The sequence below is a fragment of the Phodopus roborovskii genome, unplaced genomic scaffold, assembly GCF_943737965.1.
Source record: "Phodopus roborovskii unplaced genomic scaffold, PHOROB, whole genome shotgun sequence".
Taxonomy (NCBI): domain Eukaryota; kingdom Metazoa; phylum Chordata; class Mammalia; order Rodentia; family Cricetidae; genus Phodopus; species Phodopus roborovskii.
Window position 1 is genome coordinate 3,413,615 of NW_026125575.1, and position 26,179 is coordinate 3,439,793.

At 40.0% G+C, this 26,179-nt stretch overlaps 1 gene segment (V, D, J or C); it reads left to right on the plus strand.

The window, feature by feature from the left end:
• Positions 1-939: 939 nt before the first annotated feature.
• On the plus strand, positions 940-16,188 carry LOC127216981 (Ig heavy chain V region 186-1-like). The segment is given in 4 exon segments: positions 940-1,025; positions 1,107-1,475; positions 8,816-8,917; positions 16,037-16,188. Coding segments are annotated over 4 exon segments (669 nt in total).
• The last annotated feature ends 9,991 nt before the right edge of the window (positions 16,189-26,179 follow it).

Consider the following 26,179-nt stretch of genomic DNA (forward strand, 5'->3'; position numbering starts at 1 on the left):
TGATTTTTTTGGAGATGCAGTTTCTAATTTGAACCAGTATTAATAGGGATATCTTCAAGAGCCAATAGTTAAAATCTGGACAACTTTCCATGTGTTACTTTGCAAAAACACAGGAAGGCGACCCCAGTGTGAACTCAGCCACAAATCTCTCTGTGCTCAAGACCAAAAGAGACAATGAAGAAATCCTGAGGCTGCTCAACACTAGTAGTTGTCCCTAAGAGTACAGGAAGTTGGGGACTGTCATGTGTTTCCTCACAAACAGGCTTAAGGATGTTTACATGTTAGAATAAGTGGCTTCCCCCTTCTGTTCAAACATTCCTCTAATGGTCCTTTGCTGTGTCATATTCTATGACAAATACTATTTGTTCATTTCTAATAAGTGTATCAGTTTTTTTTTAACCAAAGAGCATCTTAAGCATCCATTTGGCACCTTCTATCTGATGAAATAAACATAAGAATAAACCTATCCATATTTTTCTATTAATCTGTAATTCTCAGAGTTACTGATGGTTATTAGCTCAGTAGGAAATCTCAGGGAATTATAAGTCATCTGACAACCATCATGTTTATTTTCTCAGAGGTTGAGAAGAAGCCAGAGCTTCAGGGAATTAATGTTATTTTCTGCAGTTGGTGGAAAAACAAGTTGTCTATATTTCAAGCTTCCAATATGTGAATGTCTGTAATAGGGAACACGTGGTTAACCTTTTTCACACAATGATTGTTTGAGATTTGCAGGCATGTAAAGGTTACTTTCTGACTCAGTGCCCCATGTAGCGATTCCTTTGAAGGTATTTTGGGGACCTTGAGATTGTAGAGATGTTTGTGTGAGCATTGTGCACATGCTCCTTATCTAAGAGGTACCATGCTCATGAATATGCAAATCACACGAGTCTATGGTGGTAAATATAGGGATGTCCACACCAGCAACAACATATGATCAGTGTCCTCTCCACAGTCACTGAGCACACAGGTCCTCACCATGGGATGGAGCTGGATCATCCTCTTCCTGGTGACAGCAGCTACAGGTAAGGGCTCCATCTTCCAGACTTGAGGAGGGGCCATGCACTCATGTGGCAGTGACATCCACTCTTCCTTTCTCTCCACAGGTGTCCACTCTCAGGTCAAGCTGGAGCAGTCTGGGGCTGAGCTGGTGAAGCCTGGGTCCTCAGTGAAGCTGTCCTGCAAGGCTTCAGGATACACCTTCACTAGCTACTACATGTACTGGGTGAAGCAGAAGCCTGGACAAGGCCTGGAGTGGATTGGAAGGATTGATCCTGAAAATGGTAATACTAAGTACAATCAGAAGTTCCAGGGCAAGGCCACACTGACTGCAGACACATCCTCCAGCACAGCCTACATGGAGCTCAGAAGCCTGACATCTGAGGACTCTGCAGTCTATTACTGTGCAAGATACACAGTGTTGCAACCACATCCTGAGTGTGTCAGAAACCCTGGAGGAGCAGGAGGCTGCCCTGGTACTGAGATCAGCCTGGGGACTTACTCATAAATAATAATTCTGAGTGTTACTTTGTCACTTCACAGTCATTTAGTGTGTTTGTCAACTTTTCAAAGGACATCAGAGAATGAACAATGCTGGAGGAAGGTGATTGCCATCAACCCGAGCAAGTCTGCAGCCTCCCCTCCCTCCCCCCCTCTCCCTTCCCCTCCCCTCTTCTCCTCTCCTCTCCCCGAGAACTGTGAACTTCAATTTGGATGTGACTCAGCTGCATTTTTGCTAATTCAGCTTATTACTCTATGACTTCCATTTCTGTTCATCATAGGAATTTGTTTGAAATGATCCCTTTAGTTGTTGAATGTTGTGAATGAGTGTGGGTAACTATGGATCCAACACTGGGGGGGGGCAGCCAGATTGGTCATTGAAGCTTGTTGACAGATTATTTGTGCAAAATTGATGAACTTCTTGTTTAGTTAGAAACCCTACATTCAAGATGGGTTATAAGCTGGTAGATAAAAGACATCCAAGTATAACCTCTAGTCTCTATATGCTCTATATGTTTATATACACACAAGTGCACTGATTTGTGTACACAACTGTACACAACCATAATACTTTAAAAGTTCACACACACACACATATATACATATATATGTGTGTGTGTATACATATTATATATATGTATATATATTTATATATATACACACACAAACACACACACACAGAGAGAGACAGAGAGAGAGAGAGAGAGAGAGAGAGAGAGAGAGAGAGAATGAAAGGGAAAACTACTAAGTGGTCTTGAAGAAATATGTCTCAAGATACACACACACACAAAAAAAAAGAGTTAGCATTTAGTCCATCAACTTGTCTCATTGTAACATTTCAAGAAATACCAACACTTTGAATTTCTAAAGAGAATTTTATTCATAGTCTTTCCTTACAATCTATGATACTCCACTCCAGAAAACATCAATGGTTGTATGACTGAACATATGTGCTATATCCATACAATGGCATGTTGCCTCACAACGTGTATCATGCATTCTGTGATATCTATGACACAGTGTAGAGGGATTTGGAGGAGATTATAAGTGAAGAGGAACAGGTACTATTATGTCATTCATCACATTTCAATCTCCCTGAGACTCAAGGCCAGATAAACACTTGAGATGCCTATCAAAGGAGTAGGAGACCTGGGAGCATGGGGTGTGAATAAGGAATGCATGGCCTTCACTGAAATAATGTTAGAAGGAAGCGAGCTGGGTTATCCCCAGCATTGTGATCACTGTAATTGTCAGGTTTCTGGTCATATAAGTGGTTATTCACATGAATTTCATACAATACTTGACCATGATGAACATATAGAATTAAATGGCAAATAATGATGATTTGAAATTACTTAACCTATGAATAGTATTGTGTGTATCTGTAAACACCCATTATGAACACATACTTGTGGTTCTGAGTAAGTCTCAGAGGTGATGCCTTAATTAGATAGTTATAAGCACAGAGGACAACAGATACAAAAATGTCCTTTGTCTTGTCCTGTGTGAGATGTGGAGAGAACCATCTAAGACTAAGACTCTCGACTATGTCACTTATTGGGACACATCTGTGTCCACTTGGAACAGAAATCAAGTAACATCACACATGAAACTTAATCATCTATCACAGATGAGCTGAATATCTGGCAAGGGCTACATCTGAATGCTTTTGGTAGACCAACTGTTTCACTTGATAGAAGAAGTCACCTTTGCTCATGTGATACACATGAGAACAGGCAGAAGTAAAAACAAAAGAAAACAAAACATGATTTTAAAGTAAAATCAGAAATTATGGGAAAATTATGTAATTCTGAAGTCTCATCTGCTCCATATCCCAATCATGGAGTCCCTCTGAGACACTTCTATGTGTGGGGAGTCATCCTGATTCTCTGACCATCAGGGTGGGACCAGCAAGCTGGAGGGAGTCATTGTCACATCAGGAAGTGTCTCCCTGGAGTCAAGGGTATCCTTCTAGATCTCTGGTCTATAAGGCCAGAGATCACTTTCTGTGAACCCTGGCTTCCTCTCTCAGCTAATTATGCAGAAGAATCTGCAGGACTTTGAAGCAGGCAGTTGCCAATTTACTTTGACAAAGAGCATTTGTGTTTCCAGAGCATGGAGTGTGCAGTACAAATGTCTGGTTTATGTACATAACACTCTGCTATATACATTTCCATTATTTCCTGTCACACACCCTTTGTTTATATTTTATACCAAATTATAATTGCCTGTCCTTAGCCCAAACTATCAACACAGACCACCATCCACATTCAAAAATCCCTGCTTCCTTCACTGTGAGATGCCAGACATCCCTAGTAACTCTCCTCCCTCAGGTGCATGTTCATAGCTCTGCTTCTGATGGCTCCAGGCAGCGTATGTTTCTATAGTCAATATACTGTAGTGTGTTGTATCTCATCACAAGCATCAAATGAAGAAAGTAGATAGAATCACATTCTGATAATGTCAAGCAGTCTTGTTAAGACTTGATGAGAAAAGACCAGAACTGAGATGAAAATGAGCACAGGCTTGTCATGAGACTTCAAATTATCAGGAACATGTCATCTGTACTTCAATTTCTTCATATTTATTGTCTATAAAAACACTACAAGTGGCTATTGTAAAGGGTGATGTTTCTCTGATTTCTTTCTCTGTCTCTTTGTCATCTGAAAAAAGCAGGGCTACTGTTTTTTTTTTTTTTTTTTGAGTTTATCTTGTATCCTGCTAGTTTGCTGAAAGTGTTTATCAGATGTAGGAGTTCCCTGGTAGAGTTTATTGGGTTGCTTATGTAAACTATCATATCATCTGCACATAGAGACAGTTTGACTTCTTCCTTTCCAATTTGGATCCCCTTGATCTCCCTTTGTTGTCTTATAGCATTAGCTAGAACTTCTAGTACGATATTGAAGAGATATGGAGAGAGAGGGCAGCCTTGTCTTGTTTTAGAGTAATTGGCTTAAGTTTCTCTCCATTCAGTTTGATGTTGGCAGTTGGTTTGCTGTATATTGCTCTTATATTATGTTTATGTATGTTCCTGTTATCCCTGACCTCTCCAAGACCTTTATCATGAAAGTATGTTGAATTTTTTCGAAGGCTTTTTCAGCATCTAGGGAGATAACCATGCAACATAAAGTATCTTGGTGTAACGCTTACCAAACAAGTAAAAGACCTATATAACAAGAACTTTGTGGCTCTAAAGAAGGAAATTAAAGAAGATATCAGAAAATGGAAAGATCTCCCATGCTATTGGATAGGTAGGATAAACATAGTAAAAATGGCAATCTTGCCAAAAGCAATCTACAGATTCAATGCAATCCCCATTAAAATCCCACCACAATTCTTCACTGACCTTGAAAGGATAATAATCAACTTTATATGGAAAAACAAAAGACCCAGGATAGCCAAAACAACCTTATACAATAAAAGAACTTCAGGAGGCATCACCATTCCTGACTTTAAGCTCTACTACAGAGCTATAGTTCTGAAAACAGACTGGTATTGGCATAAAAATAGACAGGTAGACCAATGGAATCGAATTGAAAATCCTGTTATTAACCCACACACCTATGCATACCTGATTTATGACAAAACAGCTAAAATTATACAATGGGGCAAGGACAGCATCTTCAACAAATGGTGCTGGCACAATTGGATGAGGGTGTGTAGAAGACTGCAGATAGACCCTTGTCTGTCGCCATGCACAAAACTCAAGTCCAAATGGATCAAAGACCTCAACATCAATCCAGCAACATTGAACCTCTTAGAAGAGAAAGTGGGAGACCCTTGAACAAATTGGTATAGGAGACCACTTCCTGAACATAACTCCAGGGGCACAGACACTGAGAGAAACAATTAATAAATGGGACCTCTTCAAACTTATAAGCTTCTGAAAGGCAAAGGACACAGTGGACGAGAACAAATGGCAGCCCACAGACTGCCACCAATCCTATATCCGACAAAGATCTCCAAAATATACAAAGAATTCAAGAAACTAGTCAACAAAACACCAAATAACCCTATCAAAAAATGGGGTACAAAACTGAAGAAAGAATTCTCAACAGAGGAAATCAAAAAGGCTGAAAGACACTTAAGAAAATGGTCCACATCCTTAGCTATCAGGGAAATGCAAATCAAAACAACTTTGAGATATCATCTTACTCCTGCCAGAATGGCTAAAATTAGAAACACCAGTGATGACTCATGTTGGAGCCGATGTGGAAAAATGGGAACACCCCTCCACTGCTGGTATGAGTGCAAACTCGTACAGCCATTTTGGAGATCAGTATGGTGGTTCCTTAAGGAAAATGGGAATTAGTTTACCACAGAACCCAGCAATCCCCCTCTTAGGCAAAGGATCCCAAAGGATCCACATCCATGCAACAAAGACATCTGCTCAACTATGTTCATACCAGCACTATTTGTAATAGTAAGAACCTGGAAGCAAACTAGATGTCCATCAATTGAAGAATGGTTAATGAAGATGTGGCACATCTACACAATGGAATAGTACTCTGCAGAAAAAAAATAATGGTATCTTGAAATTTTCAGGCAAGTGGATGGCACTTGAAGGAACCATCCTGAATGAGGTAACCCAGTCACAAAAAAGAGGAACACAGTATGTACTCACTCATATTGAATTTTAGACCTAGATCAAAGGATCTCCAGCCTATAATTCACCACCAGAGGAAGTAGGATACAAGGTGTATTCTAAGAGATTCATATAAAGTCCCTCACAGAACCGGGAAGGGACAAGTCCTCCAGAGCACAGGGGAAGTGGGGGGGCAGCAAATGGAGAGAGAAGTAGGAGAAAATGTGGGGGAGGAAAGGAAAACATGTGCAACCAGGAAGATTGAGCCTGATTAGGAATAGAAGACAGGAGAGAGAGAGAGAGAAAGAGAGAGAGAGAGAGAACATAAAAGAGGGAGCCAGTAATGGTTTGAAGATAAAATGAACACAAAGAAAGGTCTTGAGAACTACAAGACTGCTGCCAACTAACAATTTGAGCTTCCGTGGAAAGGCTACCATAAATGCCCTTCCCGGAGAGTGAGATCAACAACTAACTTATCCATGGAGCCCTCAACTAATGCCTGTTGGAAACAGGAGCAAACACCCATACATAAACACTGAGTCGAAGTAGAACCCAGATGCAGATGGAGAGGACAAGACCAGGCAGCAGAAATACATAGAGACAGCTTATCTGAACAAGGAGGAGCTAACAGGCCACCAGACTGATAGCTGGGAAGCCAGGGGGACTGACTCAGGCCCCCTGAATATGGGTCTCAGCCAGAAGGACTGAACAGTCTAAGAGACCTCAGACAGTGGAGCCAGGATATATCCCTGGTGCACAAAAGGACCTTGGGAACACATGCCCCATGGAGGGATAACTGCCTTAACCTAGAGACAGGAGAGAAGCGCTATTTCCTACTTCATATGACCTGTCAGACCTGCATGACCCCAACTGGATGGCATTCCCCTACATATGGAATTGTAGGAGGGATGGGAGGGGAGGGTGGTTAGAGTGCATGTGAGAGGGCAGAGAGGGTAAAAGGGAGGGAAGGAAGGAAGGAGGGAGAGAGGAATGGAGGGAAGGATGGATGGAGGGATGGAGGGAGAGAGGGAGAGAGAACTGGGATCAACATGTAAAATAATAAATTAAAAAAAAATGCTTTGACTCCAAAATTTAAGGTTAAGGACAAGTTACTGGGGGAAAAGGATTTCTATTTTTGTTTCCACAGAAAATGAAAAGATTTGGATTCCTTCCAGACTAATGTGGTTTGATTAGGCCAGACTGCCTCAAACAGAGTACCAGGTGATCCTACATTCAAAACAGCTGGACAAAGTAGCCTTACAAACTACAGCCAGGATTTCCGCATCTTCTTAGAATCCCCAATGACAGGGCCCCTTACCAGCAGGAAGTAATTTAGAAAGAATGACGCCCAAATTCCCAACTATTGTCTATAAATGTTTGTTTGCATTTAAATGGACTTGGTTATATAAAATAAATAAATAATAAAACACTACAAGTAATTAATCCAGATTTTATAATTCAGTGTGCTGTTATTCACATAAGGTGATTTATTATTAAACCATTCTGTTTTCCATTCTTTATAATTCTAGTTATGTGTCCATGTCCTTAGGTGGGTATTTAAACAAGATTGTAGGTGCACATGGATGCCAAAGGTGTAGGATCCCCATGGAGCGAGAATTCCATGGGGTTGTGTGCTACCTGATGTGACTGCTAGAAATAAAACTCAGTTCTTTAGGAATCAGGTGATTTCTTTAACTACTAATCCGTCTCATTAGGTATTTAACTCTTCTTTGTCCTAAGTATTCTTTACTACTTTTAGTATAATAATTTTCATATTAATATAAGTACATAATTCCCTTCAAACCTCCCTATGGAACCCATTGCAGTTTTTCAAGTGTATAACATTTATTACATGGCTTATGAAAAATGAAAGGGCAACATTAATAGTTTTTTTTCTTGGGTTTTCAAGATAGGGTTTCTCTGTATTGCTTTGTAGCGTATCCTGGACCATGCTCCGTAGTCCATGCAGCCCTCGAACTCACAAATATCTACATGCATCTTGAGTGCTGGGATTAAAGACATGTGCCACCAATGCCTGGCTCAGATTCAATTGTTTCAAGTACAAATGTGCCTTATTTCTAATCACTTCATCAATAATATTTAGATGCCGATATGGGAGTAGAAAGGATGAAAGGAGTTCTAGAACAGCACACATTTAGATGCAGCAGCCAAGGAAGGAGTAATTCAGAGGTCTAGGTGTGCACAGGGCAGTGTCCATCAGAAAGGATAAAGTTACTGACTCTTAATATGAGACACGTATGATGAACAGTGGGCAAATAATGCTGTTGCCCTGTTATATGGGACCAAGTAGCGAGACTGTGAGTTGCACAGGGGAAGATGTCAGTGTGCAGACACAGTATAAGGAGAGGCCTTGGGGGACAACACATCCAGCGTGAAAACATACACACCAGACACTGAAAGACATAGTGTTACCCATCTGATGACTTTAACCCTTGTATTTACCTTACATTTTGCTCACTCCTGGTCATATGCAGATGAGCTCTGTGCAATGCAGTTAGAGTAGAAATCTGAGGCTCAACTCCTTCAACCAGCAAGGGAGTGACTGATGAGTCTCAGGAAAGTATAGTGTCCAAACTCGTCCATCATGGAGTGTCCATGGAGGCTCCTTTTCCTCCTGGCAAGTGTCCAAAAGAAGACATGAGAGCCAAGATCTGCAGAGTAAACTGAGGCAGTTCCATGACCTCTCACTTTTTCATATTCTCTCCACAGGTGTCCAAGCACAAATCCAGCTGGAGCAGTCAGGAGCTGAGTTGAAGCAACCTGAACAGTCAGTGAAGATCTCCTGCATGACGTCACAGATCATGCAATGCAGTGGGTGAAGCAGGCACCAGAATAGGGTCTAAAGTGGAGAGGCTGGATCAATACCAACACTGGGAAACCAACTAGGAGACAAGGAGGATTCCAGGAAGTAGTACGTAGGAATCAGCATGTAGAGACCAGAAAGAGCCCAACTCCAGCCTCTCTCCAGTAAGATGAGACCACGTGGAAATACTTAAATTAATAGAAATGGGTTAATACTTAAGAGAGAGCTAGCTGATGAGAAACTAGTAACTGGCTAACAGCATTTATATCTAATACAGAGTCACTGTGCGTTAATTGGGGCTGGCGCAGCGGCAGGGCAAGACCAGCAGCGGGCGAAAAAACCTACTCCTTACGACGGATGGTTTGTGTTCTCTGTGGACACCTCTTGTCAGCACAGCCTATCTGCAGATCAGCAGTGTCAAGAAAGAAGACACAGCCATGTATTACTGTGCTAGAGACACAGTGTGAAAGCCACATTCTGAGGGTGTCAGAAATCCCAAGAGAAGGTGATTCTTCTGTGCCCAGGCAGCAACAGAAAAAATATCCTGTCCTCTTCCTTTGACTATGATTATGAGATTAGTATTTAGACACACAGGAAAGTGATATCTATACTTAGATTGACTATTCACAGTGATGCATTGACAACAAAGCCAGATGAATAGGAGAGGGGATATTATGTAGCATCATAGACTTGGTACAAAACTTGTAGTTATTATTACATATCCCAATGTAAATTCAGTATACATGCCAAGACAATTCTGAAATCATGTATTGAAACAGTAACATCAGCCTCTGTCACGCTGTCAGAGAGATGAACAGTCCAGTGATCTACATGACTACCTGTGAGAATATGAAAATGAAGAACATCTAACATGCCTCATCCATGTTGGGATGCTCAGGTCTTGCTGGTGTAGAAAATCTAGACTCTGCTGGTGTCACATTAGTCCTTGTGTTATTGAATGTGCTCTTATACTGTCCACTAAGCTATATACAAGCTCAGTGGAAAACAGCTGTTGCAAAACCTATCAGACCGTAGGTATAAGAACATGATTGGATCACTCTGTGTACTCACATGTAACGTGTAGGAAACATTAATCCCTGAAAACATGCTGTATGTCAGGATGAAGATGTGTTTGATTTGGTGTAACATGATCACCATTCAAATGTATTTCAGTCCCATAAAATGTTTTCTGGATTAGAAATTTCTAGTGTTTCATAAAACGTGATTTTGTATATCTGTGTGTAATTTTCTTTGACTGACTATTCAAGGCTTGTTAAAGTGGAATTGTCGAAGTCAAGTTAACATGCACACTATATTCTCTACATTGTAGATTTTTTGCTTGCATGATATCTCTTCCTATGATTACAGAAACATGCTTTTTATGTCTGATATCCTTTGAGAAAGCTGATGTTTCTCAAGACCATTGGCTCTAGAGGATTCTTCTTTTGTAGAACCTTATGAATTTAGAACATTTATCTTGTAACAAAGAATATAGCTGTCTGGAAGGCATTGGTGCAGGTCAAAGTAATATAAGAACTGATTGATCATAAGCTACAACCTCTTATATCAGCTTTATCAAATCTTTATACACCATTGGGGTATTTTAAATTCACTTGAAAGTATCTCAGTACAGTGGAAGAAAATAAAAACCCTAATGATTATTGGCCCTCACATTTTTCTCTTTCTGTGTCTCCTATTGTCCCTGTCTGTCTGCTACATGAGTCTTAATATCTGTCTGTATCTGTTATTTTTTCTATGTGTCATAGTTGATGTTTCTCTCCTTACCCACGTGTGTGTGTGTGTGTGTGTGCGTGCGTGCGTGCGTGTGTTTGTTCAGGTGCTCCCTTCAAAGACCTTTTCTTTGCATTCATTCAACAACTAACACAAAAACCCCTCGGCAAGGAAATGAAGAATATTTATAGAAATAATGAATAAACTTTTAAAAGTGTGATCCCAAGAGCCTGATTCCAACTGAATCAAATAATGTACAGGACTAAAGATGCTCCTTTTTAATGTTTATAAATATACAAATGAAGTGTCAAGCACCTCTAAACTTGGCACCTGGGAGGCTGAGGCAAGAGGATCACAAGTTTTTAAATTCATTGGGGACAACATTTTAAGATCTTTTGTCAAAAGAACAATAGATGCTCCTCAAGATTGGATAAAGAAAAAAGCCAGGATGTATCCCTGGTGCACAAAAGGACCTTGCTAACATATCCCCCAGGGAGGGATAACTGCCTCAACCTACAGACAGGAGAGAAGTCCTAGTACCTACTTCAAATTACTTGTCAGATCTACATGACCCCACCTGGATGGCATTCCCCTACATATCGAATTGGGGTAGGGGGATGGGAGGGGAGGGTGGTTAGAGTGCATGTGAGAGGGCAGAGAGGGTAAAAGTGAGTGAGTGGGGGAGGGATGAAGGGAAGGAGAGGGAACTGCGATTGACATGTAAACTAATAAATTAAAAAAAGATAGTACATTTACACACTAGAGTACTACTCATCAGTAGAATCAATGGCATCTAGAAATTTGTAGGCAAATGGATGGAACTAGAAAAAAACCATACTGAGTTTGGTAAATCAGACCCAGAAACACAAATATGATATGTACTCACTCATAAGTTGATATTAGACATAAAGCAAAGGATATCCACTCTACAGATCACAACCCCACAGAACCACAGAGAGACATAAAGGTATCTGCCTAAGAAGGGGGAAAAGACAAGACCTGAGTAAATTGGGAGTGTCGGGGGGGGCATGGTGCAGGGTGAAAAGAGAGACAGGAGGAGGGAAGGGGTGTGGTGAAAATTTTCACTTTTTATCAACTAATATCAGTATTCTGTCTTCAATTCTTCCTTGTATTCATTTTATAAGATTTATTCAATATTGTATGTTGTGCTTCTAGCAAATGACTATCCTGCACACATAAAAACATGCAATGCATTAGCATTGCATTGGGAAAAATGGAAGAGAATATAGCTTTAGAATAGAGCTTTACACCATCTTTGGGAATTCAAGGCAAGTAAGATTGGTTATTACATATTCTCAATAAGGCAAATGAAAGATAAGGGCTGAGTAGACAGTAAGAAAGCAGTCTCTTAAGTTATATTTGACCTCAAAGTATGTTATTCACTCTGGCTGTGTGGTTCAGCAAGTTTCAGTCTTAAAATGCAAGAGATGTTTGTTATCAAAAAGTACTGTCACATAAGTGCAATTCCTACAAGTTGATTTTTGTGGTTTGAATAAAAATGACCCCCCATTGGCTCACAGTGACTGGAACTACCTGGAGCTTAGAACTTGTCATAGTAATTGTGGCTATGCTGAAGGAAATGTGTCACAAGAGGGTTGTCTTTGAGTTATACATTAACTTCCTGTTGCCTGTTTCTTCAGATTTGTAACTCTATCTCATTCTCCAGAACCATTTCTGCCATGCTTCCCACCACAATGGTAAAGGACTAAACCTCTAAATCTGGTATTTGAATAGCTTTGTCACTTAAAAAATGATGATTCTGGAGAACAGTCATAATTCTTCGATGTGTAGTCATCAAAAAAGGGGATCAAACCTAAGCACTTGTGCATGCTACAGTACTAAACTAAGCCCTCAAAGGAGATTTTAGATTGTAATACTTCCACTTAACATTAATTCGCTTTTATATGCATTCTCCTTAAATTTTCAAATTAACATTTAATTATAGTTATGTTGTAGACAAATTTGGAGACATGACTAAATCACAAAAAAATCATTGAAATTTAATCACATACACATAATAAACAAAAATATTATGAAAATGTTACTGCTAATCTATCCATTTACCATCTGCATTCTTTACTCATAACTGCCTCTTCTACTGCTTCACCCCTAGCATAGATGGTATAGCAGGAAGAAAAGCAAATTTGTCTCCATCTCCTCATAAAATCCAGCCCAGACCTAACCCTGCAGCTCTAGCAGGAGAGTCCTGATGGGAGATGTCATTATGTATATATGTTTCTCATACTGGTTAATAATAAAGCACTGTTGGCCAATAGGAAAGGAAGATAGGAGGGACTAGGAGACAAGGAGGAAAGAGGAAGTAGGAAGGAGGAGTCAAGATGGAGAGTCTGGAAAAAGCAGTATGCCGCCGGCTCCCTGGTAAGAGAAATACATAGATCAGCAGAAATGGGTTAATACTTAAGACAGAGCTAGCCAATAAGAAACTAGTACCTGGCCAACAGTATAATATCTAATACAGAGTCTCTGTGTATTATTTGGGGCTGGCGCGGTGGGACAAGACCAGGCGTCAGGCAGAAAAACCGTACTCGTTACAGATGGCGCCCAACGTGGTTAATAAGAACTTCCACTTAAAATTTAACAAAAGCTTAAAAAAAGGTTTTAGAAACAAAAGAACAGAGACAAGCAAGGTTTCTTGGTAGCAGCATTTTTCTCAGTTGAACTCTGCTTTGCTAGAGACAAGCAGATATTCCTGACTCAGCATAAGTGGTAAAAAACCGCACAGCTTTTAAATAACTCTGCTAACAATTTATTGGTGTGTATGAGAGATGGCAATGGCAGTGACCACATCTCCAAGCCGGCAGCATGCTTTCTGAGTGGCAGCACAGACCAAGGCGGTGAGCACAGCTTTCTGTGGTGGCAGGTAAAAGTACCCGCCACCATCTTTGGTAAACCGGGGCAGAAACAAAGACTTTCATTTTAACAATGTTGTTGTTTAACAGATAAAGATTCATGGCCAGAAAAAGATAAAGATTTACAGTAGAGACAGATTCACATTAAGAAAAGGTGCTAAAAGTTTACAGTGTGTTTTAAAAAAATACATAGGCTTGGGAGAGAAAAATAAAATGGTTTTAAATAGACAAAGAAGAACTAGGTGTTGTAGCACATGCCTTTAATCCCAGCACTATGGAGACAGAGGCAAGCAGATCTCTGTGATTTGCAAAGTAAACCTGGTATGCAGAGTAAATTCCAGGACAGATAAGAGTTACACAGTGAAACCCTATGTCAAAAAATAAAAAAAATAAAAGTAAAATAAACAGAGTAATAAAGGCACGTAAAGATGAAAAGCTCAGAGAGAATCTGGATACTGTGTGCTATTGTGTTGTCTCTACATTGTTTGACTGCTGAGAAAATAACAACTGATAAAGGAAATGATGCTGGATTAGTTCAATTTATATATTTTAAAAATGCTTTGACTCCAACATTTAAGTTCAAGGACAAGTTACCGGGGAAAAGGATTTCTATTTTTGTTTCCACAGAAAATGAAAAGCTGTGGATTCCTTGCAGACTAATGTGGTTTGAGCAAGCCAGACCCCCTGAAACAGAGTTCCTGATGATCCAACATTCAAAACAGCTTGAACAAGGCAGACTTGCAGACTACAGCCAGGATTTCTGCAACTTCTTAGGATCCCCATGACAGCGCCCCCTATCAGCAGGAAGTAGTTTGGAAAGAACGACCCCAAATTCCCAAATATTGTTTATAAATGTTTGGTTTCATTTAAATGGACTTGGTTATAAATGGGTAATGATCACAACCAATATTCTTTTTAAAGGTAAAAAGGGAATTATGGTATAGATATGGATACTTTGTATTGGAATGGATTTTCATTTATTGATACAATTTAAGGTCAATTTTGTGATGTGTATATTCATTCTCCTTTTGTTTAGGTATTGTGTTTATATAGATCATTTAGAAATGTAATGTATAATGTAGTACAGATAATAGATAATTATCTATGATAGTCAAAGTCTAGAGTTAAGTTAGTTAGGTTTTTCAAGATACACAGAGATGTATTTGAGATAGATAGGCATTCTTCAAACCTTTCAAAGACCTACAGAATATGGCATTTAAAATGGTTTAGGGTTTTCGCGACAGTGAGACATAATTACTCTTGGCAATACCACCTGCACCAGAAAAGAAGATGGACATTGAAGAAACTCGTTTTGGAGTTTACTTCCAATATGGCAAGACTAGCCATTTGGACAAGATACTGCTCTTGTCTGGACTGTTTGACTTTATGCTGATAAACTGGTCATGCACGGCCCACAGAAAAGTGACTGCTGATTCAAGATGGACATTGCTATAGAAATCTGCTTCATGGAAGAGTCTGCCAGACAGTCTGCAGGACACAGAGAAAAGTGACTGACAAACTGCCAATACAAGAAGACAGTTTAAAGTTTCCTGCTTTACTGGAAAGTCTGTCAGACACACTATGGCCTATGGGCTGAAGATGGAAGATTACAGAAGAACTTCAGGTGACTGACAAGGCAAGATGTCTCTGTCATTTCTAGAGTTTATATACTATCCTTCTGTGGTCTTTGAAGGAGTTGAAGACAGATAGGTATGGTTATAGTTTTCCTTAGTTAGGATTCAATGATAAGGTACATATAGGACTTTAGACTCACAAGATAAAATAGATGATGGAATATTTTCTTAAATCTTGATAAATGTTAATGGACTAAATAGTGTTAACTGTGATTCTTATTTGATAACTGTTATGTGATATATTTTGCTATGTTAAGGTTAAAACCCTTCTTTTTATTTAAACAGAAAAGAGGAGATGATGGGAGATGTCATTATGTATATATGTTTCTCATACTGGTTAATAATAAAGCACTGTTGGCCAATAGGAAAGGAAGATAGGAGGGACTAGGAGACAAGGAGGAAAGAGGAAGTAGGAAGGAGGAGTCAAGATGGAGAGTCTGGAAAAAGCAGTATGCCGCCGGCTCCCCGGTAAGAGAAATACATAGATCAGCAGAAATGGGTTAATACTTAAGACAGAGCTAGCCAATAAGAAAATAGTACCTGGCCAACAGTATAATATCTAATACAGAGTCTCTGTGTATTATTTGGGGCTGGCGCGGCGGGACAAGACCAGGCGTCAGGCAGAAAAACCGTACTCGTTACAGAGTCCACTCCTGAGTTCCCTGGTCTTCCAATTCAGGGGACAGCATTGAACACAGATGTCTCACCAATAAGTTGTGGTTGAACTGCATCTTCCTTATATCTCTTTTAAAGTTCATTTATGAGACAAGGGATGCTGAGTGTGTGGGAACATGAGTAAGAAGTGGGTATGAGAGGTACAGTGGATGTGTGTAACATTTATTTTCCTGACTCTAATTTTCTACTATTGCAGGTGTCCAGTGTGAGTTGCAGCTAGTGGAGTCTGGAGGAGGCTTGGTACAGCCTAGGGGTTCCCTGAAACTCTCCTGTGCAGCCTCTGGATTCACCCTCAGTGATTTCTACATGAACTGGATCTGTCAACCACCAGGAAAGGGGCTGGAGTGAATTGCAGTGAGTAGAAACAAAGCTAACAGCTACACAGCAGAGTACAGTGCATCAATGACTGGCAGGTTGACCATCTCCAAAGATAATTCCAAAAGCAACCTTTACCTGCAAATGGACAGCATGGAACCTGAGGACAGCCACTTAATACTGTGCAAAATTTTAACTCAGTGAAGGGACTCCAATGTGAGCCCAGACACAAACCTCCCTGCAGGGATGCTCAGCAGCAGGGGGCGTACTTGGACACAGAAAATGACTGGATACTAGCTTCTCCGACTACTAAATTTCTGTGGAAATTTCTCTGAAACATATAATGCTGTGTCTAACACAAAAGCCTCTGCAGTGGAAAGTGGTAACTGTACAGAATGGATGAAGTATGGGAAACTTCAATGCAGGAGTAAACTTCTATTTGGCAAGAGGTAAATCCTGTAGACAAGAATATGTGAAAACATACATAAGCCTTTTTTAAAATTTTGGGTTGTGTTTAGACATATTTCTCTGTAAATTGTTGACAAATATTTCAATATGTGAAACTTCTACTGTAGATTGCACTTGCGTGTTTCTTCTGAAAAATGCATTGCAATTTTATTTGAAACCACTAATTGGAGCTTGTAAAAAAATTATTGCTGCCAAGCTCTTCTCATACTTGAAATTTATAGGTATGATATTAAGCTATGACCTCAAATGAAATATAAGATGGAAGCTTATCTAAAATGTTTGTATCATTCATGAAAAATGATTCCCTAACTTTTGATAAAAATCCATTTTATGTCATACAAATTACAATAAAATTAATTTTATGATGTTCTTTATTACAAAAACTTTAACAAATTGTAGAACATTTTTACAATCTAATGTCCATTTAAAAAGAATTCTTTGTACTTTAATAGATTTAACTCATGGCATTTGTTAACTGTCTTTATAATTTTTCTGCCTCCTTTTCTACAGAGTTGCCATTAAGGACTGACAATTCCATCGTGTCTCACACTTTTCACATTGTCATTCATAAGTCGCACATCTAATGAAGGAGAGAGGTTCTCTTAGGAGAGCCAACTAAAGGACCAATTTATGAGTATAGCATAATGTCATTGGGAGCAAGTTTGCAGTTCCTTTAGAAGAACAGTAGTATTTGACCTTGACTTAGGTTCTTTCCCAGAAGATCGGTGACATTTCTCCACGGCCATGGTCTTAATTCACATTGACTTCCCTTAGGTTGTTTGTTTCACACTGGTTGTGACTGTCCTACCTCAGTCTTCAGAACGCTCACACTGCAGGGTAGCAGCATTCCTGGATCATTCATTTAAATTATTTTGCCTCTCACTTGCCCCTTGTTTAAAATCCTCAAACAATCTGACTTTTATTACCACAGCTTTGTAGTGTAAAAGAGCATTTTGAAAATGGCATCCAGTGACTATACAGGTACCACAGTGATGAAGTTTGACTGTCCTTTTAACTAAAATTGACTCTATTTATCCTCTTATTAGCATTTATTCAGAATTATTTACCTTGCTGTTAATCTTGACTGCAAATACTAAGAAAGGTCCTAGAAACATGTGTTGGTCACCTCTTTTTCCATGCTCCATAGATAAGGACAGGTGGGCCTGGAAAGTTTTTCTAGAGTTAGGAGTGAGCCAGGATGGGACCTGGTCAGGATTATGGAGGTGTGTGAGAGTGGATCACCATGCATAGATAAAGGAGGTTTGTGGAGCATAAGTCAGCATGCATAGGTGAAGATTAGGAAAAGAGGATGTCTGCAACATATCTGTGTAACTGAAAGATCTGGTTGGTTTTGTTGAAAATGAGAGGCACACTATGAGAAGCTAATTTTCGTTCAGTTATTTTGGAACCCTGAGGTCATCAAAAATTTCTTTTGATTGACAAGCCAGCCTAAGTCTTTTCCTTCCTCCTTCTCAATCTTCTGTCCTAGTCATCTCAATTCCTTTGTATCTTAGCCAATTCTCATGAACACTTTCTACCATGGACCACTATGGCTACCTGGGTTTGGTTCTGAGGTCTCATCTTTCACGTCATCAAACGATATCCCAGAATTTTGTCTGCACTTGTCATCTCTGGAGGCCTGGAGATCAGAGGGTAGAGATAACTATTGGTTATCCATAGAAGCCAGGCAGTGATGGCAAATGCCTTTAATCTAGCACTCTTGGTTCACACCTGTAATCCCTGCCCTTGGTATGTAGATACAATGTCATCCTTTTTGGATGTAGGAACAAAACAGGTAGGAAACTGCTGGCAGCTATTCCTGAATGTCTGAACTTTCCAGTTGTTGCCCTGATACCTGATTTCTGATTTTCATTGATTAAGATTAATTAAATTAATATTTCATGTTGCTTCATTTTTTTGTTCATGAAATCATGAAATAGACACTTGCCTTTAGCTTTCCAGGCAACAGCACCTGCAGGAGCTAAACCTGGAAGGAACTGTACCTAGTAGAGACACAGCACCACCAGTCACCTTTTCCTTTCTTCCCCAAGCCCTCTGACCCAGTCTGTAATTTTTATTCTGGTGCAGACTCTTTACAGCAAATAACACAGGTTCATGTGTTCCAAATGCTACCAGACTCAACTGTTTTTGATTGCCCCCAGTGCCGACAGGTGACTCTTTGGCTTCTTTTCCCCAGTGGGTTGGGGAATTTCCATTGATCCACTCTTTATACTGCTCAAAGACCATCAGCAGCATCTGTTTGCACTCAGCCAGGATGGTAACAGCCTGTGTTGTCCATTCAGATTGTCTAAGCACCACATTTGCACCATCATCGGAAGCAGTTTTGCAGAGGGAATTGGAAATTCTTAGAATGAAAATTAATTTAAAAAAACAGTGTTTTCCAAGGCAAAATAATTGAAAACACCAATATGAAAGGAACTATGTCTCTGTATTGTGTGGTTTAAAAAATGGAACAAATAAATGAGGGAAGAATCAATTAGATGGTCTCCACACAATGCCAATTATTAACCTTACTGGATTGAACATTTTTATTTTATCACTAAAAAGTTGTCTGATATGAATGTCAAGTTGATTAACATGAGTCCCCACAGACATGTCTTAGAAATAGTTAATAGGCATTGGTCCAGAGTGTGGGTCAAACACCCCTCCACAACCTTGGTACTTTCTGAGTCTGCTTTGAGCACATGGCACTTGCCTATCCATGATGGACCACCTTGAGGCTGCACTCACCTGATCTTAGTGCCCTATCACCTGCTCTCTGCAGGAGAGACCTCCAAGGGAGCTATATCACCTAGAGTTACAGACATTGAGTTCCTGACACGACTACACCCATGGGGAGAGGAGGGTAGAAAGGGAGAAACTCAATCTGCATCCACTGTAAGAAGCTATGGGAAGATGGCAATAAAAGAAAACACCCAACAATAGAAAGGCCAGTATGGCACCACTAGAATCTAAGGACTCTATACAAACTAGACCTCAATAAAGGTTTGAAGAGAAAACTGACTCTAGAGAAATGTCCAGAGACCTACAAGTCTGACACCAACTAACAATGTGAGCAACAGTGGAAAGGCTACCATAAATGCCCTTCCCTGATAATGAGATTGATGACTAACTTATCTACCATCATAGAGCCCTCATCTAGTAGCTGATGGAAACAGAAGCAGACACCCACAGTAAACACTGAGCCAAACTAGAATCCAGATGCAGAGAGGGAAGACAAGACCAGGCTACATCAACCCACAGAGACAGCTGATCTGAAGAAGGAGGAGCTAATGGGTCCCCAGACCGATAGCTTGGAAACCAGCATTGGACAGACTCAGAACCCCTGAATATGTGTTTCAGTTAGAAAGCCTGGGCAGTCTAAGGGACCTCTGACAGTGGAACCAGGAAGTATCTCTGTTGCACAAATGGACTTTGGTAGCACATTCCCCATGGAGGGATACTCCCTTAACCTAGAGGCAGGAGGGTGGTCCTAGTCCCTACTCCCAATGACTTAACACATTTTGTAGACCCCTCCTGGAAGCCACCATGCTCCCTGTGGAGTGGAGGGTGATGGGATGGGAGGGTAGTTGGGGGCCATGGGAGGGACAGGAAACTGGGATCGATATGTAAAATAAGAAAAAATAAGTAAATTAATAAAAAATATAAAATTCAATACTACAATAAACCCAAATTTGGAACACTTAAATGAGGGAATAATTTATTAGATGGGTTACACACAATGCCAATTATTAACATTATTATTGATCGCTAACATATTGGACGATATGAGTTCCAAGTTACTTAATATGAGTCCCAACATACAGATCTTAGAAAGAGTTAATAGGCATTGGTCCAGCATGTGGGTCAAACACCCACTCCACTCACTTGAAACTTTCTTGTGTCTGCTGTGAGCACACTGGATCTGCCTATCCATAAGGGAACACCTTGAGGTCTCACTCACCTGATCTTAGGGCCCCATAGCCTGATCTCTGCCCGAGAGACCTCCAAGAGAGCTTAGATCACCCAGACTTACAGACATTGAACTGCTGACCCACCCACACCTATCAGGAAATCAGGGTAGACTCCACCTGCATCCACTAGAAGAAGTGATCAGAAGACAGCAATATAGGAAAAGACCCAACAATAGAATGTAGTACTATACACTAACTAGACCTGAACACACCAAAGTAAATGAAGCAGAAGAGAATTACTGAAAAATAACTTCATAAAAATGAAAGACTCTCAAAGATGATATGAGAAAATTCATTAAAGAAATGGAAGAAATGGAAGACAAGACCAAACAAAAAATGCAACAAATGAACAAATCTCTAAAAGAAAGTAAGAAAAGTCAAGAAAAACAATCAAATAGTTGAAGGAAACAACCCAACCAGTGCGACCAGAAAATTGAAATAGAGACAATAAAGAAAAGTCAAACTGAGGAAATGCTGGGTATAGAAAAGTTGGTAAAATGACCAGGAACTACAGATGAAAGTATAACAAACAGAATACAAGAGATCAAAGTGAGACTCTCAGGCAATGTAGATAAATGAGAGGAAATAGATTCATTGACCAAGAAAATCTTAAATCCAACAAATCCTTAACACAAAATATCCAGGAAGTGAGCAACACCGGGAAAAGGCCAAACCTTTTGAAGCCCAGCTCAAACGTGCAGAAAACAAAGTCAACAAATTCTTTGAAGAAAACTTTCTCAATCTGTAGGAGGACATGCTTATGAAAGCAGAGAATCGTAAGAACACCAAATAGACTGGACCAAAAAGAAATCCCCTAAGCACATAATAATCAAACACTTAACTTACAGAATAAAGAAAGACTATTAAGAGCAGCAAAGAAAAAAGCCAGGTAACATATAAAGGTAGACCTATCAAAATTACACCTGACTTCTCCATGGAAACTCTAAAAGCCAGAAGGTCCTGGATAGTTCTATAAACACTGAGTCCACAGATGCCAGCTCAGACTACTATATCTAGCAAACTCTCAATCACTACAGATGGGGAACCAAGATATTTCATGACAAAAGCAGATATACACAATACATATCCACAAATCCAGCCATACAGAATGTTCTAGAAGGAAAACGCTAACACAAGGAAGTGTACTACACTCACAAAATCATAGGCAATAGATAATCCCACTTTACCAAAGCTCCCCACCCCCACAAAAAAAAGCTGGGCAAATATACCTTCAATACCATTGACAAGAACAAATCCAAAACAAACAAGAATTAACAATTAATTGTCCTCATTTTCCCTCAGTATCAATGGTCTGAGCACACCTATAAAATGGCACAGGTTACCAGAACAGATACAAAGATAGATCCCATCCTTCTGCTGCATACAAGAAACACACCTCAGCTTCAAAGAGAGGCACTACCACAGAGTAAAGAATTGAGAAAATATATTCCAATGAAATGGACCCATAAAGCAAACATGTGTAGCTATGCTAATATCTAACAAATTAGACTTCAATCCAATATGGTACATTTACACAATGGAGTACTAGTCAGTGGAAAAGAAAAAACAAATACAAAAACAAACAAACAAAAACGAAATCTTCTAATTCGAAGACAAATGGATGGAAGTAGAAGAAACATTCCTGATTGAGGCAACCCAGAAATAAAAAGGCAAATATTGTATGCATTCACTCATATATGGAATTTAGACATAGAGTAAATGTTAAGTAGCCTATAATCTACACTCCCAGTGAAGCCAGGAAATAAGTAGGACCCTAAGAGTAAAGAAGGTAAGAGAGGGAGAAGAGGAAGAGGAGAACATGAGGAAGCAGTAAAATTGATCTGGAGGAATAAAAAAAAAAAAAAAACAAGAAGGGAAGTACCACGGTAGAGGGGCCATTATAGGTTTAAAGAGAAATCTGGCACTAAGGAAATGTCCAGAGATCTACAAGGATGACCGCAAATAACAATCTAAGCAATAGTGGAGATGCTACCTTGAAAGCCCTTCCCCGATAATGAGATTGATGTCTATCTTACATGCCATCCTAGAGCCCTCAGCCAGTAGCTGATAGAAACAGAAGCATAAATACACAGATGAAAAGTGAGTTGAACTCCTGGAAACCAGCTGCAGAGAGTGAGGCTTGATGGGCAAAGAAAACAAGACCAGATTCCACAGAAACTTGACTTGATTTCACAGCTGACTTGAAAAAAGGGGAGCTCATGGAACCCAGACTGATTTCTGGGCAACCTGCAAAGCATGTAACCAGACCCCCTGAACATGGGTATAAGTTAGAGAGCCTGTGAAATGTATGGTACTTCTGACAGTGGAACCGGATGTATCCCTTTTGCTGTAACAGTTCTTCATGGAGTGATACTAACTTAGACTAGACACAGGGGATGGCCTAGACTATACCCCAAATGATTTGAATAACTTTGATGGTCTCTCATTGAGGGCCTTACTCTCCATGGGGAATGGATGAGGGCTTAGATGGGGGATGTGTTCTGGGGGTCATTGGAGGATAGGAGGCAGAGGGAACTGGGATTGATATGTAAAATTAGAAAAAAAAATAGTAAAAATAAAAATAAGAAAACCTACAAATGGTACAGGGAATATATCTGTCCACTCCCATTAAGTAAACAGGCATGTAGTTATGAATGAGGCTCTGTGATGACGCCACAGTGACAGTTACAAACACAGAAGACACCAGAGTCACAAACATCCAGTCTCTTGTCCTGTGTGAGGTGTGGAAACATCTAACAAAAATTCTCTAAGCTATATCATTGATTATTTCACATCTGTGTCCACTCAGGCCAAAAATTAATATCACAAAAGAAATTAAGTCACATGTGTTAGGTGAGCTCAATATCTCTTTGTGGCTACTTCTAGATGCTCGTAGAAGACCATGAGTCTCAAATGATACAAGATTTCACCTATGCTTATGTGATCCACATGCCAGTAGCAGAAGCAAACAAAAACACGATTTAAAGCATAACCTGAAATTACAGAAAATTAAGTAATTCTGAAGTCTCATGTTCCAAGTCTAAACCCTGGAGTGGCTCTGAGACAGGACATTTTTTTTTGGATACAGGGACCAGCAGTCGGGAGTTACATCAGGGGGAGCCAAAGATCCATGGTTTCAACTGTATCCCTGAGCAGGTGCACAGAAGGGCAGAGAGCATTTCCGGAGAGCCCTGGCTTCCTCTCCCAGCCCTGTGCAGAAGAACCTGCAGGAACCTGGAAGCTGGCAGTTGCTGACTTCTTTGACAATAGCATTTTGTTTCAAGAGCATGGGCTGTGCAGTATAAATGTGTGGTTTATTGAAGAAACCATCCTGAATGAGGTAACCCAGTCACAAAAAGAGAAACACAGTATGTACTCACTCATATATGGATTTTAGAACTAGATCAAATGATCACCAGCCTATAATTCACATCACCAGAGGAACTAGGATACAAGTTGTATTCTAAGAGATTCATATAAAGTCCCTCACAGAACTGGGAAGGGACAAGTCCCCCAGACCTCAGGTAAAGTGGGGGAGGACAGCTAATGGAGAGAGAAGTAGGAGAAAATGAGAGGGAGGAGAGGAAGGCATGTGCGACCAGGAGGATTGAGCCTGGTTAGGAATGGAAAATAGGAGAGAGAGAGAGAGAGAGAGAGAGAGAGAGAGAGAGAGAGAGAGAGACAGAGAGACAGAGAGAGAGACAGAGACAGAGAGAGAGAACATAAAAGAGGGAGCCAATATTGGTTTGAAGATAAAGTTGAACACAAAGAAAGGTCGAGGGAACTACAAGACTGCTCCCAACTAACAATCTCAGCTTCTGTGGAAAGGCTATCATAAATGCCCTTCCCGGAGAGTGACATCAACAACTAACTTCTCCATGGAGTCCTCAACTAATGCCTGTTGAAAACAGGAGCAAACACCCATACATAAACACTGAGTCGAACTAGAACCCAGAAGCAGATGGAGAGGACAAGACCATGCGGTAGAAGTACATAGAGACAGCTTACCTGAACAAGGAGGAGCTAAGGGCCACTAGACTGATAGCTGGGAAGCCAACAGGGGTCTGACTCGGACCCCCCTGAATATGGGTCTCAGCCAGAAGGTCTGAGCAGTCTAAGAGACCTCAGACAGTGGAGCCAGGATGTATCCCTGGTGCACAAAAGGACTTTGCAAACATATCCCCCATGGAGGGATACCTGCCTTATTCTAGAGATAGGAGAGAAGCCCTAGTCCCTACTTCACAGGACCTGTCAGATCTACATGACCCCAACTGGATGGCATTCCCCTACATATGGTATTGTGGTGGGGGGTTGGGAGGGGAGGGTGTTTAGAGTGCATGGGAGAGGGTAGAGAGTGTAAAAGGGAGGGAAGGAGGGAGGGAGGGCTGAAGGGGAGGGAGGGAGGAAGAGGGAACTGGGATCGACATGTAAAATAATAAATTAAAAAAAAAAAAAAAAAAAAAACGCTTTGACTCCAAAATTTAAGTTGAAGAACAAGTTACTGGGGAAAAGTATTTCTATTTTTGTTTCCACAGAAAATGAAAAGATGTGGATTCCTTGCAGACTAATGTGGTTTGATCACACCAGACCGCCTGAAACAGAGTACAAGCTGATCCTACATTCCAAACAGCTGGACAAAACAGCCCTACAGAATACAGCTAGGATATCTGAATCTTCTTCGAATCCCCCAAGACAGCGCCCCTTACCAGCAGGAAGTAGTTTGGAAAGAACGACGTCCAAATTCCCAAATATTGTGTATAAATGTTTGTTTTCATTTAATTGGACTTTGTTATATAAAATTAAATAAAAAAATAAAAATAAATAAAAAAAAATAAATGTGTGGTTTATGTGCACAGCAGTCTGGTACACTTCTCTTGCATTTCCTGTCTAACTCACACTGATTTTGTTTGTTATACTTGTCTGTTCATAGTCAGTCATCACTATCAGCACAGACTTCCATCCATATTCAAACAACTGCTCACTTTAAGTCAGATGCCAGACATCCTTAGTATCTCTCCCACGTTAGCTGCCTGTTCATAATTCTGCTTCTGATGACTCCAGGCATTGTATGATATAAAGTCGATACACAGTAGCCCCTTGTTTCTCTTCACAAGCATCAAATGAGGAAGTAGATAGAATCAGGTTCTATTATTGTCAAGCAGTCTTGCAAAGTTTGAGTCTCAGCAGTACTGAGATGAAAGTGAGCATAGGCTTGACATGAGTTTCAAATTATCTGGAACATATAGTCTGTTCTTCACTGCTTTTAGTACAATAATTTAAAATTTTTATAGTAATGTAAATTTTATAGTAATGTAAATACATAAGTTCCTTCAAATCTCCCCTTGTACATTTTACACATTTTAATATTTATTACAAGACTTATGTAAAAGGAGAGCACAGATTTCATAATTGTTAGTGCATATATACCTTATTTCTAGTCGCTTCATCAATAATGTTTAGGCACTGATATGGCAGTACAGAGGACCATAAGATTTCTAGAATAGCACATTTGGATGCAGTTGTCAAGGAAGGACTAAAACAGAGTCTCAGGAAAGGTTAAAGTTACTGACTCTCAGTAGGAC